Consider the following 15,758-nt stretch of genomic DNA (forward strand, 5'->3'; position numbering starts at 1 on the left):
TTAGGGATGAAAGGATTATATTTGGATGAAATTTGAAGGGTCACGAAGATTTATAATTTCATATATATTTATCATGTTGTGTGTATGTAGTTATTTAAAAAGTAATATCTCTTATAATCAGATAAAAAATAATGATGAATTATCTCTATCATAATAAAATTTTTGTTCAAATTTTTGTACACAAAGGAAACGACGAGATAGATAATTAGGCATACAAATCCAAGTTGGTAGAACGTTGAGTTCCCATCCTAGCGGTACATGGACCCTAGGAACTTTTTATGTGAGCAAACGTGCACCCGAAAGCAAGTTCCCACAAGTCGTTGCGGTTTTGTAAAACGATCCAAACGAAGATTGGATCGATTAACCCAACAACCGTTATTTCCGAGATAACGGTCGCGCACGGCAACTCTGGGGCCCGTCATAACGAGATAACGGTATCGTTGAAAGCTTGGCAACGCCTGGCTGAGACGGTTGAGAAGCCGAGACTACGAAGTCTCTTTCTCCCATCCCCAGTTTCTTCTCTTCGTCTCCTTTCCTCTCCTCCCTCCTCCAAAACCCCTATAAATACCCTCCTTCCCTAGTCCTCCAATGGAACCCTCGTCCCTCCCTTCTAGGGTTTCCTTTTCTTGGCCTCGAAGAAACAAAGAGAGAGGATATAGATGGCTTCGATCATAGCTCCTCCTCCTCCGGCTCTGGCCAGCCCTTCCAGGAAGCCCTGTTCTTGGTCTCCAATCCCCGGTCAGCGTCGCCTTGGGTTGAAGGGATGGAGGACGAACCGGAGGAGAGATCGGCCAGTCTTCGCGGCTTCTACGATGGAGGTTGGGAGCCAAGAATTGGATTTCGGGGAACCGGATTGGAAGCAAAAGTACCAGGGTGACTTCGAGAGGCGGTTCAACATCTCTCACCTCACCGATTTGTTTCCGGACCTCTCTCCCATGCCTTCCACCTTTAGCCTCAAGAGCAGGTGAGTTGAACCGAATACTTGGTTCGATATCCTGTTAGAATCTGTGAACTCGATGAAAGTTGGGATTTTGATGGTTCTTTTTGAGAAATTGGTTGGATGTGGCTGTGACTGTCCTCCTTCTGCCTCAAGCATAGGTGGGTCGGAATGTTCTTGCTATCTGGACTCTGATCTGGTGTATCTGTCATGGTCCTTTTGAAACGTGGCCGCTGATGCGAACTATCATTGATTCTGTGTATTGAATTAGAAAGATTGAACATGAAACTTATTCTGTTCGACAAGTCATGCAGGGCTTTTCTTTTTTAAAATTGTAGAAGCTGATCGTATATGTGCAATAATGTTTGTAAAACTTAGGTTCTATTGTTTTAGGTTTCTATGACTTGGATTGTTTTCCGGAGTTTCATGGAAAAGAGTTGCTCTGTTAGTAATAGCAATGATATATATAACATTACATACCATATAAATTTTCTGAATAAGAAATTGCTTGTCATGAGAAAAGCATCAACATAAATGTTGTTAGGAGGAAAGAATTTGATTTGATTGATAACACTGGGAGCATGAACTGAATTATTATTATTGCTGTCACTGTGCAATCTTGTTAGAAGCTGTTTAGAAGATTGCATCATCATTACGTTTTAGTAATTAACTCTAGTTCTTTGTTTTTGATGATATCCACAAGCAGTTCAACAGTGCTTTGTGAGTTATGCTTTTTCTATATAATCATGTTACTGCAATTTAGCGTGAGCTTTCTTCTACGTATATGTTCCAGGCGTCCTGTGACTGATGAGCTACTCAATGGTCATCCATTAGATGGTCAGTGGAATGGATATGTGAACAATAATGACCGAGTGCTCCTCAAGGTATGTGCACTGATACTTCACCTTTTTTTCTCTGACTACCTTGGACTGATTGTGCTTACCACAGCACACATTAATAGAACTATGCTTGTGTCAAATTTTTCTTTGATTTGTTATGCAAACGGTTTATTGAACTATGGACTAAAACTAGGCAGAATAAAGATAAGAAATTGACAAAAACTGTTAATATCAATGTTGCTTCACGCTCCTCAGCCTCTGTTTGCCTCAAAAAAAAAAAAAAAAAAAAAAAAAAATCAATGTTGCTTCACCTTTCCTTGCCTAAGATGAATTCCATAAATCTAAGTTCTGGAGATATTTCAAAATCTACTTGCAGCTATTTTGCATGCACATCCATCATATATTTTGCTTCCCACATTTCTGCTGCATGTTTTTTTCTCAGTTTCCAAGTTCAGACAATTGTTGATATTGTTTATTTAGATGCTGAATTTAAGTACCCAAAATTGTATTTTCTCTTCTTCTTTTAGCAATTAGCATGATGTTCTCTTGGATCAGCAGATAAATCTGGTATTTTGAAGGTATACTTATCATAAGTCCAACCTGGTGGTAAAGTACTCCATGTAGAAAGCTAGTATGTTACAAAGACACTCAGTATAGTTACATCCTTACATGCATCTAGTTGAATAAATTGACATAAATTGATGGACAGGGAAACAAATTATGCTTGGAGAATTGGAGGCAAGAAATTTTAAATATTCATACTTAGACATGTATTTGATTTATGAACATAAATCAAATTTGGTTACCATTGGGTGGCAGGTCACAAGATGTATTAATTACATACTTGAGACATGATTGGCAAAATTTAGAACTTATCAATTGTTGTCCATTTTTAAATTTGTGAAGATCCATATGTATATATTTGTGTGTTTCATGCAACAAAAATTGAAATTTAGTTGCCTCACTTTGTAAGAGTTTTGGAATTTGGATGAAGCTTATGATCTGTGCTGCTATTAGAGGCTGCTGACAACCAGACGTATTAGGTTAGAAAGGTCATTTATGTACAACTCTATGTATTCTGTCCATGTATGTATGTAGATATTAACACATGCAATGAATTAAAGAATAATTCAATAAACGACATAACAATACATTTGTAGGCAATATATTAAGCATCAATCTGTTGTGTTTTCCGAGAAAGAATTTAACTTCTTCAGTATTATGCAAACTCTTTCCAAGCCTGGAAACACCTTGGAGGTGGTACCTTAGTTTCATGACTGACAACTACGGAACTAATAGTACAATATGTGTTTCTACTTGCTGTTCAACCTCCTATGTGTCCTGTCAGACTCCTTTTTGTTTTTTTTGCCTAAATTCACCCCAGCTAGGCATTTTGGACCAGTTTAGTTTGACAAATGAGATCAGGTTGACAGGAAGTTTCAAAATGTCCCAAAACTTCGAACATTCTTGGTTCCATTAGAAGCCTATATACATGAAAAAAGCCTTGTTGTTTAAGGTTGTCTACGGTTTTAGTATAGCTGGTTGTCTTAAGGACATTGGACAGTACTTTCTTATGTTAGTTATGATTTACATGTATAAATTGTTTTGGTCTTGAGGTGCTTGCTCCAGATTTTGCATGGCTCTGTTAGTTCATCTTAGCTAATAATGCATCTTTTCTTCTAGGTTAAATATATTTTATACCATGGTAAATTTTCATACGCTCATCATGACTATTAATTTACCAGAATTCATGAGAAAAATTTATCTGCTCTTAAATGCTTAACATTCTTCCAGGTCATAAACTACTCCACTCCAACATCTGCTGGTGCTGAGTGCATTGATCCCGCTTGTACTTGGGTCGAACAATGGTAACCTGAGACTATCTATTTCAATACATAGAGAAATATTCCCTCCATAGGAACATGGTCATAGCAATAGTCTGATGTTTATCATGACTCAACATATTGTAATGGTGGTATATGTAGCAGTTGGCTACAAGGAAAGTTTACCGCTTTAACGGTTTCAATCTTCCTTAAAACAACTCGTTCTGCAAGCACAGCTTGTCCTTGGAGATGATCCTTCTAGTTAGATTGTTTCATATACTAATTTTACTCTGCCTGAACCTGGCTCTGTAATGGTTCCCCATTTAGGAATAAGATGCCTATCCATTTGACCGTGATTTGTGGAGTTGTCATTTATGTTGCAAGGAGGGAGCCGTTGAAGAAGCCGTGTGAGGAGAAAGAGAGATAAAAATCATTATTTTGGGAAAGGAAAAGCATTAATGGGATAACGCCATCAAACTTCAGCCAAACTTTGTAGAAGCACTTTCATACTCTAGCAGGGACAGCCAAGGAGCTCTACCTAGTAGTTATTTCTGTTGCTCCATTTGGGATAGATAAACACACTAGGTTTCCTGTAATTAGGCAGAGTGCGAGGAGTATGTTTAAAATGTCTGTATAGTCAAAGAACGGTTTATGAGTCCTAATAACCAGGGAGGCAACATGCTCAGGTTGTTTTAGGTCATGAGACAAACCAGGCCCAAGATAACACAACCCGATTCAACCAAAAAAAAAAAAGAACCCCCTTGAACATGAACTTTAACTAACACTAGAGTCTTCAATTTAGTTGAGCTTGGGTTGACACTAGCTTGGCCTGGGGACTCCAAGAAAACGTTTCATATAAGCTATCATTAGAAAAATTCCTCACCTTCGAACAAGCTGATGATTAGTCAGTGCAATAGATAAAGAATTTAAGGGGCTGTTTGGAGTCCTGTAAGTAGAGCAGCATGCAGCTCAAGTTGTAGATGTAGGCTAAGTCTACTTGTTTGGACGCTTGCAACTCAAATTACATTGTAAGTTGAATCTGAGCTGCTCGTCCTCCCTCCTCCTCCTCCACCTCCTCTAGCCCACTACCCTGCTTCTTCTCCTCCTCCTCCTCCTCTTTTGCCGCGCACCCCCTCTGCCACTATGCCGCATGCATCGCCTCTAGCCCACCACCCTGCTTCTTTTCCTTCACCTCCTCAAGGCCTCCAGCCCACTATGCCTAGGCCTTCCAACCTCTTTTTCTAGAACATGCCCTCATCGCCATTAAACTTGAGTGCTTTGACTTGGAATCCGCTTGTAAGGCATCCGATGGAATGTCGGACAGAGATTTCATTCTTTTTCCTGAACTCCTCTCCAAACACAAGAAGTGAGCTTCCTTATAAGTCGACAACTGCATCTTAAGTTGCAATGCAACTGCAACTACGGGGCTCCAAACGGCACCTAGATATAATACTCTACTGCTAAAATTTGTGTTCGTCATTTAGGGTGAGGGCATCCTGTTATCCAAACAAAGTTTGTTCTGGGGTGGATTGCTGTGTATTCACAATGACAAAGGAAACCTACATGTTTGGAAGCTTCCAAGAAATCAGAAGTTATGACTAAGCCAGAATCAATGGAGACTTTCAAACTTGTTTTAATATCTTGTTGATGTATCTTATCCCAGTACTAGCAATACTTTATATGAAATTCTGGAAGTGTGCGTTCATGTTGTTTTATATCTTTTTCTAATTCAGTCATTTTGTTATATGGTAGCTCTATCACATAAGATTTCACCTGATTAATGGCTGGTGGATTTATTTTTGTTGATCTCAGGGTTCATCGCGCAGGGCCAAGAGAGAAAATATTCTTCAAACCAGAAGAAGTAAATGCAGCAATCGTTACTTGTGGAGGCCTTTGTCCTGGTCTCAATGATGTTATTCGCCAGGTAAATATAAGAAATATACAAATGTATAATTCAATAACTACTGTTCCTATTTTAATTATATAAAATCATTAAATGTAGCAATTTCTTTTTTTTTTTTTTTTTTTTGCTATTACTGAATTAGATCGGTTGCATACTCGATTTTTCATTCTAATTTTTGTATATATATTATTAGTTACAGGTGTAACCATTTAATTTATATAATATTTTTTGATTCATAAGTTTCATCAGACTTCTGCCAGTTCTTGTCAGAGAATCTAGCACATACTCGATTGTACATTTTGATTTTTCAATGATCTGTAGCCTGCAATCTTCCAATAAGATTTCGTTTGAGGAACTGTAAGTGTTTCTTTTTGTCTTCAGATTTAGTGGCTCTGTTTGTACAAAGATGTGATTGTAGCCACATGCCTTAAATTGTCTTAAATAGTATAAATGACTATTAACAAGATCTTAGATCTGCATGCTATTTGATAACTACTGCACAGATGCTGCTGGTGCCTAAGCTTGAGAGTTGAGCGAATGTTAAGTGATGATACTGCTTCTGATATGCAGTGCTTGAATTGTAGATACAATCACAACTAACCTCCGAATCAAAAAGTGCCAGAGGAAATATATTAGTTTATCTGTAGTTGTAGAGTATATATTTTTCTCATGTGGAGCAGTATCCTTCATCTGAATCTGCACATGGATTATTTGTAGCAAGGTCTTAAATACCGGCACCGAACCCTTTATCATTTTTCCATTGGAAGAGTACAGTATTGATACAGTACTGGTAATGACTACTGATGATATGCACGAAACCTGAAAAAAAAAGGGAGGAAAATCATTGGTACCAACAGGACCAGTCTATATGTACCATCAGTATCCATTAGTATAGACTGATATGGCCGGTACATGCTAGTATGGATGGTTTCAGGCTCCCTGCACCTGTACTGGTGCTTGTTTTGCATCGGAATGGTATGGTTCCAATGGTATGGCCCTGTTCTGGCAGTTTTGGATCCATGATATGCAGAGTCTATAAGTACATTCTGCTATAATCCGGTATCTTGTGCATTTTTATGTGTCCATCTAATTGCATGTTTATGATTTTATGTCAGGCATTTGAATACAGCACCTGGTCTTTTAAAATTTCCTGGTATCATAACTTGGAGTTGTTAACTTGATCATGGTTAATCTTTATTGATGAACCATAACTTTCTTCACTACCTGATCTAATTGTTGCAATATGGTTGTAGCCATAATTGCCTAACCGGTGATCAATGTGTTAGAAGACTTCAGATGGGAAAGTTTCTCGGGCTTTTTGACAGTTTGCTGTCTCAGGACACTGGATATGCTTCAGGATAAAGGAATGGGTCTCCAATAAACATGTCAGTTTGGATAACTTTTGCACTAATTGACAGTGCAGCATAAACACACCATCAATAAAACTTGCATGTCAAATAGGCATAAATTATGCTGGATTCACCTCCTATAATTTATTGCTATTTGCGGTGTTTGTGAGTTACATCGTCTCTGGCTCTCAACTGCCCCTTTTGTTTGTATGGACCTCCATGTATTTTGACTAGTTGTTCGTAGTAGGACGTGATATCATGTCTTTATGACTAATTTCCTTTGGAATGGTTCTTTAAACATGTATATCTTCTCACTTCTTGTCCTCATCTTTCTATTTTTGCATCAGATTTTGCTAGTTATGGGACAAAAAAACATTTTTCTTATTGACTGACATATCATATATTGAACTCTTGGCACCTCAACCTAAAATCTTTTGCTTGTTTTTTTTTTTGGTATTTCCTTGTTTTGGTACAACCTTAGGGTCTTCTACCTAACTATTTTGTACAAGCCATCTTAGATATCACATTAGCACAGAATAGCTGCTTTTCCCTGTTAGAAAAGTCACCAAGCATTATTTTGTGAGTACCCATTTCTTTTGATTCCTCATAAGGCCTCTATCTCCATCGTTCATTTAAGGTAGGCTGAACCCATACTGGTTCCTGTACCAGTCAGCCACCGATTCGGTATGGTACCTGGTGCGCTACTAAGTCTGGTATTCCTTTTGGACTATGGTATTTCCTCCATATTTACCGCCTTGACTATTTGTAGTTCCTACCTCATGTACTAGGTGTAAGGTTTTTATCTTTGAATTCGGCTTCCTGTCCTCCAGATTTATCAAGAACTGGGATTCCCCTCTTTAGTTCTTTATTATCCCTCAACGAGTTCTATTCTGCTTCCCTAATTACATACCTGATGCTTCTTTATGAGTTGATATCCCCTAAAAATTAGTTGCATAACCTTTGTTTCTTTATGGCCCTAAAGCAACAATCTTGGTTATTGCTGCTTGTGATTCTTGCGACTTCAAGATCATCTGCTTCTGTTGTATATCCTCATACCTACTTTACATTCTTAAAGTACACAGTTTAAGATTCAGCTAACCTTTTTAACCATTTCTTTTGATACTTCGCATGCATATCTTTCCTATCTTCTATTGTTGGGCTCGCATTTTCACTCCATACATATTTGTGCAGTCTAGATGTTTGGAAGTTAACTTTGCTGGTCTATATGCTTTAGTTACCTTAGTTCTTGTTGGCCAGCTTTTCTCAAGGCTAGCCTATATAGCTAACCTTATCATCTTTTCATTCTACGTTTTCACAGTACCATTTCCGAAGACTTTATCTGTATATTTTATATGATGGGTATGTTCTTTTTGGGTGTGAATGCAACAAAATTATTTAGAAAACAAAGGTAATTCATGGAGGGTTTGCAAACACGCTACACCCATCAAACTCATGGTAGTCATAGACTGATGCTGGTCGAAAGAGAATTGCTAAGTATGAAACTCTACAATTGAATTTACCAAGAAAATTATTGAAAGGATTTGATATTTATGAGAAACATCCATGTAAAATTATCTTCATCCAAAAATATTTTATTGTTCATTTCTGTCATGATATATGTGAGTGCTGGTTTCTAAATATATTATCATGTTTATTTTCTGATGCAGATAGTTATCACGTTTGAAATGTATGGTGTGAAAAAGATTGCAGGTGTACCATTTGGTTATCGAGGGTTTTTGAAGGAAGTACCTGAAATATCAGTATGTTCTTTGCTCTCAATTTATGTAATCATACTGCAGAATTTTTTGCTGTTGCAAAATTGCTGGCAAAAGCTCTTGATGGATTTTCAATACAGTATTCTACATTTATTATACAAGTTTGTTTGCAGCTTTCACGAAGAGTGGTACAAAACATTCACCTTGGTGGAGGAAGCATACTGGGAGTTGCTAGAGGAGGTCCTAGTGTCAAGGAGATTGTTGATAGCATGCAGGTATGATTCTGGTTTCTGTCACATGGCAGGATTTAATGCCTTGTTCATTTTATTTCATTGCTAGTGTTTTAACTTGTATACTGAATCCCATGATGTCAGGCATAAATATTCTGAATAGATCTTTCACCATGATGTCAGGAACGCGACATCAACATGCTATTTATTTTGGGTGGAAATGGGACGCATGCCGGTGCTAATGCAATACATGAGGAGGTTGTTGCTCTGCATTTTGGTTAATCTGTTAGAGACAAGCTTCTCAAATATTTGCTCTCTCTGTCTCTGTGTGTGTGTGTGCGCGCGCATGTGTGCACGTGCATGCTTGTCTTCCCTGTGATTGTGCGCTTGTTTATTTGTCATTCTAGATGTATGGGGATTTTGCTAAAATATTTTTTTTTTGATGTTTTACAATATGTTGATGTTCATTTTTAGAGTGATTATTTTGTTTGCTTAACTTTTACTTGGCACTTCGAGTTTGGCAGTTCATTGTTTTCATTTTTCCAACTTTTGAGGTGTATCTGATAATTGTTTGGGTTTGTCTTGATAGCCTTTTACCTTATTTCTTAGTCCAATTTCACTTGATATAGTCTTTATGACAAGGTCTAACAAATCATTTCTAAAACATTCTGTTGGCAACATTTGTTTCTTTTTATTTTTTGACATATAGATATCATTTCATGTAAGTGATTTTGCCTCTGTCGACATAACTGCAATGAGAGCTTTACTGTAGGAACTTTGATTTTGCTGTGCCATAAGAGATGGATGAGAGTAGCTCTTTCTGACATGATCTAAACAGTTGATTCTAAAAAGTTCTGCTTTTTTTTTTTCATAAATTTGTTTTTGGTGTTACCTCAACATCTCTGATATGTAAATGATTTGCCATTACCTGTACCCCTGCCAGAGCTTTTTATTTGGTAGTTTGATTGTGCAGTGTCGAAGGAGATGGATGAGAGTGGCTGTTGTTGGTGTCCCTAAAACTATTGATAATGATATTCTACTGATGGACAAGACCTTTGGCTTTGACACAGCTGTTGAAGAAGCACAGAGAGCTATAAATTCTGCATATATTGAGGTCCAATATGGTGTCAATTGTTATTTTTTTGATTATTTATATATTCACTATTGTCATAAAAACTTTCTGCGTTTTGTCAAGAAGCACGTTGACAACTTACCATCTCCTGCCAAGTTCCTTGGTTTATATTGCATTTCCATCACCAACTTGTTGAATTTTTTCATTTAACTCTAAATTTAATTGCAGGCGCATAGTGCATACCATGGTATTGGTGTTGTGAAATTGATGGGTCGAAGCAGTGGATTTATAGCTATGCATGCATCACTAGCCAGTGGACAAGTTGATATATGTTTGATCCCGGAGGTATGTATGCTAGAAAAGCAAAATGTTTCCTATTGAACCGAGATTTCTTTTTATGACAACATCCAGATTTTCTTTTCTATCTGAAGGTACCATTTAATCTACATGGTCCAAATGGTGTTTTGAGCCATCTAAAGTATCTCATTGAGACAAAGAGATCAGCAGTAGTTTGTGTGGCTGAGGGGGCTGGACAAGTGAGTTACATATTTTATTTGTAGTCATTAGTCATTTTGACAAGTTGACATTGTGATTTTACATCTTTAATTTTCTTAAATTTCAATATTTGATTTTTCAGCTAAAAGCTACTGTTGCATGTAGTGTTAGCACATTATAGTTGCATTACATTTTGTACAAATGCTGGGTAGGATCAGTGGTTATGAGTTAACTACTTATCTCCACTATGCACGTCATACTTTAATATGCTTAGGCACCATCTGCAATTAAATGAGCAGTGGAGTTTCAAATTTAGATAAAAAAGGCCATGGCAATAGAAATTCCAGACAGCCTCTGTTTGATTTTCTTGGCCAAAATTTGTGGTGCTTCTAGTGTATTGAGCTAAGAGAGGTTTTGAGTCCTTTATCTGTCTTATGTCAGAAATCTTTGATATAATGGAATTTTCAATTTATACTTCTAAACGAATCCCTATGATGTTGCAGAATTTGCTCCAGAAGACACGTGCAAGGGATGCAAATGGAAATATCATACTTGGAGATATTGGTGTGCATATTCAACAAGAGGTTGGCTATTCTATTTCCACATTCAGATATCAGGGAGATTTTAAGTCATAGAATATGCTACTTGCAGCAAAATGATTTCCCATTGCTTGTAGTTACTACTTCTTGGGATAGCTGGGCAGTAAATTCTTAATAAAGGACTAGTCATCTAGATCAAATTTAAAAAGGCATAGGTATCATGTTCTCAGAAAAAAAGTGAAAGAAAAGAGGAACAAGTATCCACCCAGGGTAGAGTAAGTACTGAAAGTTTAAAATTTTACTTTAACATCCAAAATGGTGTGAATTTTCGATAAAGTCTGTTAGGCCTTGTCTGAATGTTCAGATCTGTTATCCACATGATCTCTCTCATGGAGTTGGTGATAGCTAAGTTAAGAAGGTTAACAAAAGAAGAGGCATGCAGCATCAAATCCTGTTGGTTCTCCAAATCATAAGCTTATAATATGTTTGAATCTGTTAATTGGTGCTTATTCCCAATGGTCACGTCCTTCCATATCTGAGCAACCAGAGGTTCCAGGTTTGAGTCTTGGTTGGTGCATCCCCAACTATCTGGCCTTCGGTAATTATGGTGCAGATGGGTTTTCTCTATCTCTCTCTGTTCTTTCCCTCTCTCTCTCAAAAAAAAAAGGAAAAAAAAGAAAGGAGAAGAAGAAGAAATCCCTATAAACAGATGATTTCTCTGGTATTCTGAAATTCTAGGAATTGCTCAATATTCTGTTATTTTCTCCTCCACAATACATCCATCCATTGTGGAGAAGTCAAAATTATATCTTGCTCGGGCATCCAAAGAGACCCTTAATGCATTTTATGTTTTTCTCTTTCTCCCCATCCATATCATCATCCTTGTTTCATTACATGATAAAACTGAAGCTACCATGGCCTAGATTTTTAGATTGTCAATTTTAGATTATATACACATTTTATTTCATATGAAATGCACATATATTTTGGATATTATGGTCCATTATTCTCCTAGAGGTCACCCACCAAAAATTTACTGGATTGTGCAGTGAACTAAGTCTTCGCAACTCTTTATTCTCTTTGTAGTTTGGCATAAGAGTTCATATAGGGCCTTTTGTGAGATCTCGTCAAATAACTATCACATGTCAAAGCTTTTGCTGCTGAATTCCATTCTTGGATTTCAAGAAAGTATGCTCCTTTTATTCTGGTATACTAAGAATGATAGAATTTGGGTCCAGCTGGTTGGCATCTTCAATGTTCAATCCTGCGTCTTGGCATATCACATGTGCATTTCTCAAAAAGGAAATATAGGAATCATATGGCATGAGTTCCACCAGGTGATGTAAGTTTATTAAGTTCTAGCAAAAACTAGGGTTATTCACTGGCATGCCAAGGTACATGTCAATATATATATCATGATCCTTCATGATAGGGAATACTATGACTTGATGTTTTTTGTCTCAAGTGGTCGATATTTGCCATATTCAAATTAACTGGTCATTTTTTTTAACCACATTCAGTTTTAACTCGTCACTGTGACCAGCCAAACAGGCAAACTGCCCGAATCCCTTCACCAGCCGGTCATTTTAACCACCATATTCAATTTAGCTCGTCACTGTAACCAACCAAACAGGGAAACTGCTCGAGTCCTTTCACCAACTGAGCACATTATGCTTGTGGCTTCTCAGTTATTTGTGTTTTAAAGGGAAGGTACTTATGGGATCCATGTTATGCCATCTCTAATCATTATCTTATCAGTGATCATTCTTCTTTATCTCTTCTTTCATCCTATGTTATTGTTTGTTTTGCATATGTTTACTTTATTCTTTTATTTAAATAGGTTGTCTTCTATTTCATTAGCTCTTTGCTCCCGGTGTTTCTTTTCTTGTCCCTGCTTCAAACAATTTTACATCTTACTGCGAAAAAAATTCTCAAGTTAACACAAGGCACATGTTATTGATATATCAATGGATTTGGTTTGGTGGCTTAATGTCTGATAATTTATTCTTAGGTTGATATTCCTCTTTGAATCTCTTGTGAAGGTTCCATGATGTTCACGAGCAGTCACTTATCGAAGAGGCTTCTTAATCTGAAAATTTTTACTACCTTTTAGGCCAGGCATTGTAAAATCTAGTTAGTTGGTCCCAACTCCCAACACCGAGTCTCTCACCAAGGCATGAATTTTAACTTTTAACATACCCACATAGTGTCCTCATTAAAAACAAAATGAAGTAAGATAGTCAAAAGTCTGGTTCCTAAGTTGCACCATGTTTGCTCTCAACCTTTGTCACCTTCCTCTTTCCTGTTTACTGAACAGCTTTTAACTTGCCAAAACTTATGCCACCAGGTGCTTTGTTTAATTGCCAACAAAACTCTTAATATATAATCCACCAAGGGTGGGTAGGGCTGTAGGAGGTCTATGATGTACTACATGTGCATGTAATATGCCTAATTTCCTCTAAAGCAAATTTATTGTATTCTTGCAAAGTGTGAAAGTTTGCTCTACAGGATGAAGTACTAATTTCGTTGTTGAAATATGCATGCAACTAAGCATGCTTAATGTAAGATGAACAGTTAGGTGCACTATCTTTATTGTCTAATGACTTGCTTTAAGATAGCCTTACATAAATTTATTTCATGTTGCACCTCACATGTGGAGAATATAAATACTCCAAACGAACAGGATAAAGTAGGATGAGGCCAACGAGTATTATATGACAAATTGCTATATCTATTGTTTTGGTGGCAGTTTCTTGCTACCAGTTTAGGTTTTTGATGCTTCTTTGATATCATTAAAACAATCAATATGATAAACCATTCAACTCTCAGAGTAAATTCTTTGTTTAAAATCTGAGATTCCGAAAATATCTGCTTGGTGTACACATATTCAGATGAAGAAAAAAATTGAAAAACTTGTTCTTTTTTCATGATGATGAAACAATAAAAGCCCATTGTCAACAGATTTATTTAATTTATTTTGCTCCAAATCCACACCCAAAATAGTTGGGAAAGGCTTGACAGCTACGGTTTTGGACTTATTCCAATAAAGGAGACAAAAAAAGGTATTAATGTGGATTATGCTTTCTTGTAGACAAAGAAATTTTTTAAGGAAGTTGGTGTCCCTGCTGATGTGAAATATATTGATCCTACCTACATGATACGAGCAGTTCGTGCCAATGCATCTGATGGCATTCTATGCACTGTTTTAGGCCAAAATGCTGTAAGAACATTTTTAACTTCCTAAGACCTATCTGATAATTTCAATTACAGGTAAGTACCTGACTGAGATTCAATTCACAGGTTCATGGTGCATTTGCTGGATTCAGTGGCATCACAGTCGGCATATGCAATACCCACTTTGTTTATTTCCCCATCTCAGAAGTCATCTCTTACCCAAGGCAGGTTGATCCTAACAGTCGGATGTGGCACCGTTGTTTGACATCCACAGGCCAGCCTGATTTCATCTGATTTCCAAGGACTCCACAAAATCTGAAATGAATCGGTAATTGTTCATCAATGAGTCAGAAATATATAGAACAACAGATTGGTATTCTCATGTTTCTCATGACACAAAAGTACCTTGTTCAGTCACTAGAGCGTACTCAACTTCAAGTTTTGTTCAAGAAAAGCACACTCAACTTCCAAAGAAAATTACTCTTCAAATTTTGAATTCTTAAGGTATTGTATGCTGGCTTAATCTCTATTCATGTAATTTTTTTGGTAAGCTCGATAGGCTTAAAAACGCTGAACAGGTGTCCAATAATGTTCCATTTGTCCCCCTTGTTCAATGAGCAACATTTGTTCCAAAAAAAAAAAAAAAAAAAATCTCCCTGCTATTGCATCTATATTTTACCACTGGAAATACTTATGATAACAGGTAAATTACAAAATAATTCAGTGAAAATCAGCAGTTTCTTTCCTTTTTTTCTACTTGTTGCTATAAAAACAGACCCCCTGCAGTAACATGTCGTTCATCTGTGAAGAATCTAATGCTGGCTGGGTTCTTTGTCCTCTGAATCATTCAATTTTGCCGGTAAACTTGACAGCAGGCTGGCACTTACTGCCTCTCCTGGTAAGTCTGCTGGCCTTCGCTGACCGATGGCCGTGGTCCCTAACCATATCAATTGTTCCGAGTTCCAAACAAAGGACTGGAACTGGCCACCAAGGTGGTCACTCCTCCAACCTGGTTGGCTGTTGGAAATTAAGCTGATCACGAGGCAATAAATCAAGTCCCCATTCTGATGGCCCTCCCATGTTCCTTCGCACCCTCATGGTCCCCCACCAACTTCATTGCCGTTTCCCTTGAACTGAGTTAAAAATGTACAAAAACAAATAAAATGACTGCAGGGACAAAATAAGAAGGTTGTTCCTAATCTCATTGCCACAGTTTATTGCTAAATTCAGCCAGCATCTATCCTTTTCCTATCCATATTCTGACCTTGTCATTGTCTTCTAGTATGTGACAACAGAAAGAGATGTTGGGCTTCAGGTGTGCCTAATGGTTGATTTATTTGTTTAAACTGGTCTTACTTGTCTCTGGCTGCCTCTCTACACTTCCAAAGGAAGGGACAAATAACTGGCTCTGTCTTGTTTCTACTGCAGGCCAGAGATGGTGGATCTGTTCTCCTCCTCCTCATGACCCTGAACAGTCCCTTGTCTTTAGTGCCAGCCCCAAGGATCGGTCTCTTTTTAGTTCTTAGTTATCCTTTTCCCTCCTGAGCTAAAGCCCAAACCCAACTTCCGAAGAATACAGTGGTTGTGAGTAATTAATTACCGGACCGACTGTTTTAGATTATTGGAATAGTTTGTCCAGTATCGATTGATTGAGATTGACTATTTCCAATCTTTCCTTGAGA

At 37.4% G+C, this 15,758-nt stretch overlaps 1 protein-coding gene across 1 annotated transcript; it reads left to right on the plus strand.

Annotated features, from left to right (window-relative positions):
- Window positions 1-490: 490 nt before the first annotated feature.
- On the plus strand, window positions 491-14,806 carry LOC105041408 (ATP-dependent 6-phosphofructokinase 5, chloroplastic). Its single transcript, XM_010918378.4, has 13 exons — window positions 491-964; window positions 1,731-1,821; window positions 3,571-3,644; window positions 5,412-5,523; window positions 8,519-8,611; window positions 8,740-8,841; window positions 8,980-9,054; window positions 9,770-9,910; window positions 10,097-10,213; window positions 10,300-10,404; window positions 10,867-10,947; window positions 13,994-14,122; window positions 14,203-14,806. The coding sequence occupies exons 1-13, from the start codon at window positions 660-662 to the stop codon at window positions 14,368-14,370; spliced, it is 1,593 nt and encodes a 530-aa protein (XP_010916680.1). The 5' UTR covers window positions 491-659; the 3' UTR covers window positions 14,371-14,806.
- Window positions 14,807-15,758: the final 952 nt, after the last annotated feature.

Source organism: Elaeis guineensis, chromosome 3 (assembly GCF_000442705.2).
Source record: "Elaeis guineensis isolate ETL-2024a chromosome 3, EG11, whole genome shotgun sequence".
Classification (NCBI taxonomy): Eukaryota; Viridiplantae; Streptophyta; class Magnoliopsida; order Arecales; family Arecaceae; genus Elaeis; species Elaeis guineensis.

Bases quoted from the DNA above. Each gene is read 5' to 3' on its own strand.
- LOC105041408 (XM_010918378.4), top strand. From the start codon at position 660: ATGGCTTCGATCATAGCTCCTCCTCCTCCGGCTCTGGCCAGCCCTTCC. The intron at 9,911-10,096 runs GTCCAATATGGT...ATTTAATTGCAG, and splicing joins TAAATTCTGCATATATTGAG to GCGCATAGTGCATACCATGG. The intron at 10,948-13,993 runs GTTGGCTATTCT...GCTTTCTTGTAG, and splicing joins GTGTGCATATTCAACAAGAG to ACAAAGAAATTTTTTAAGGA.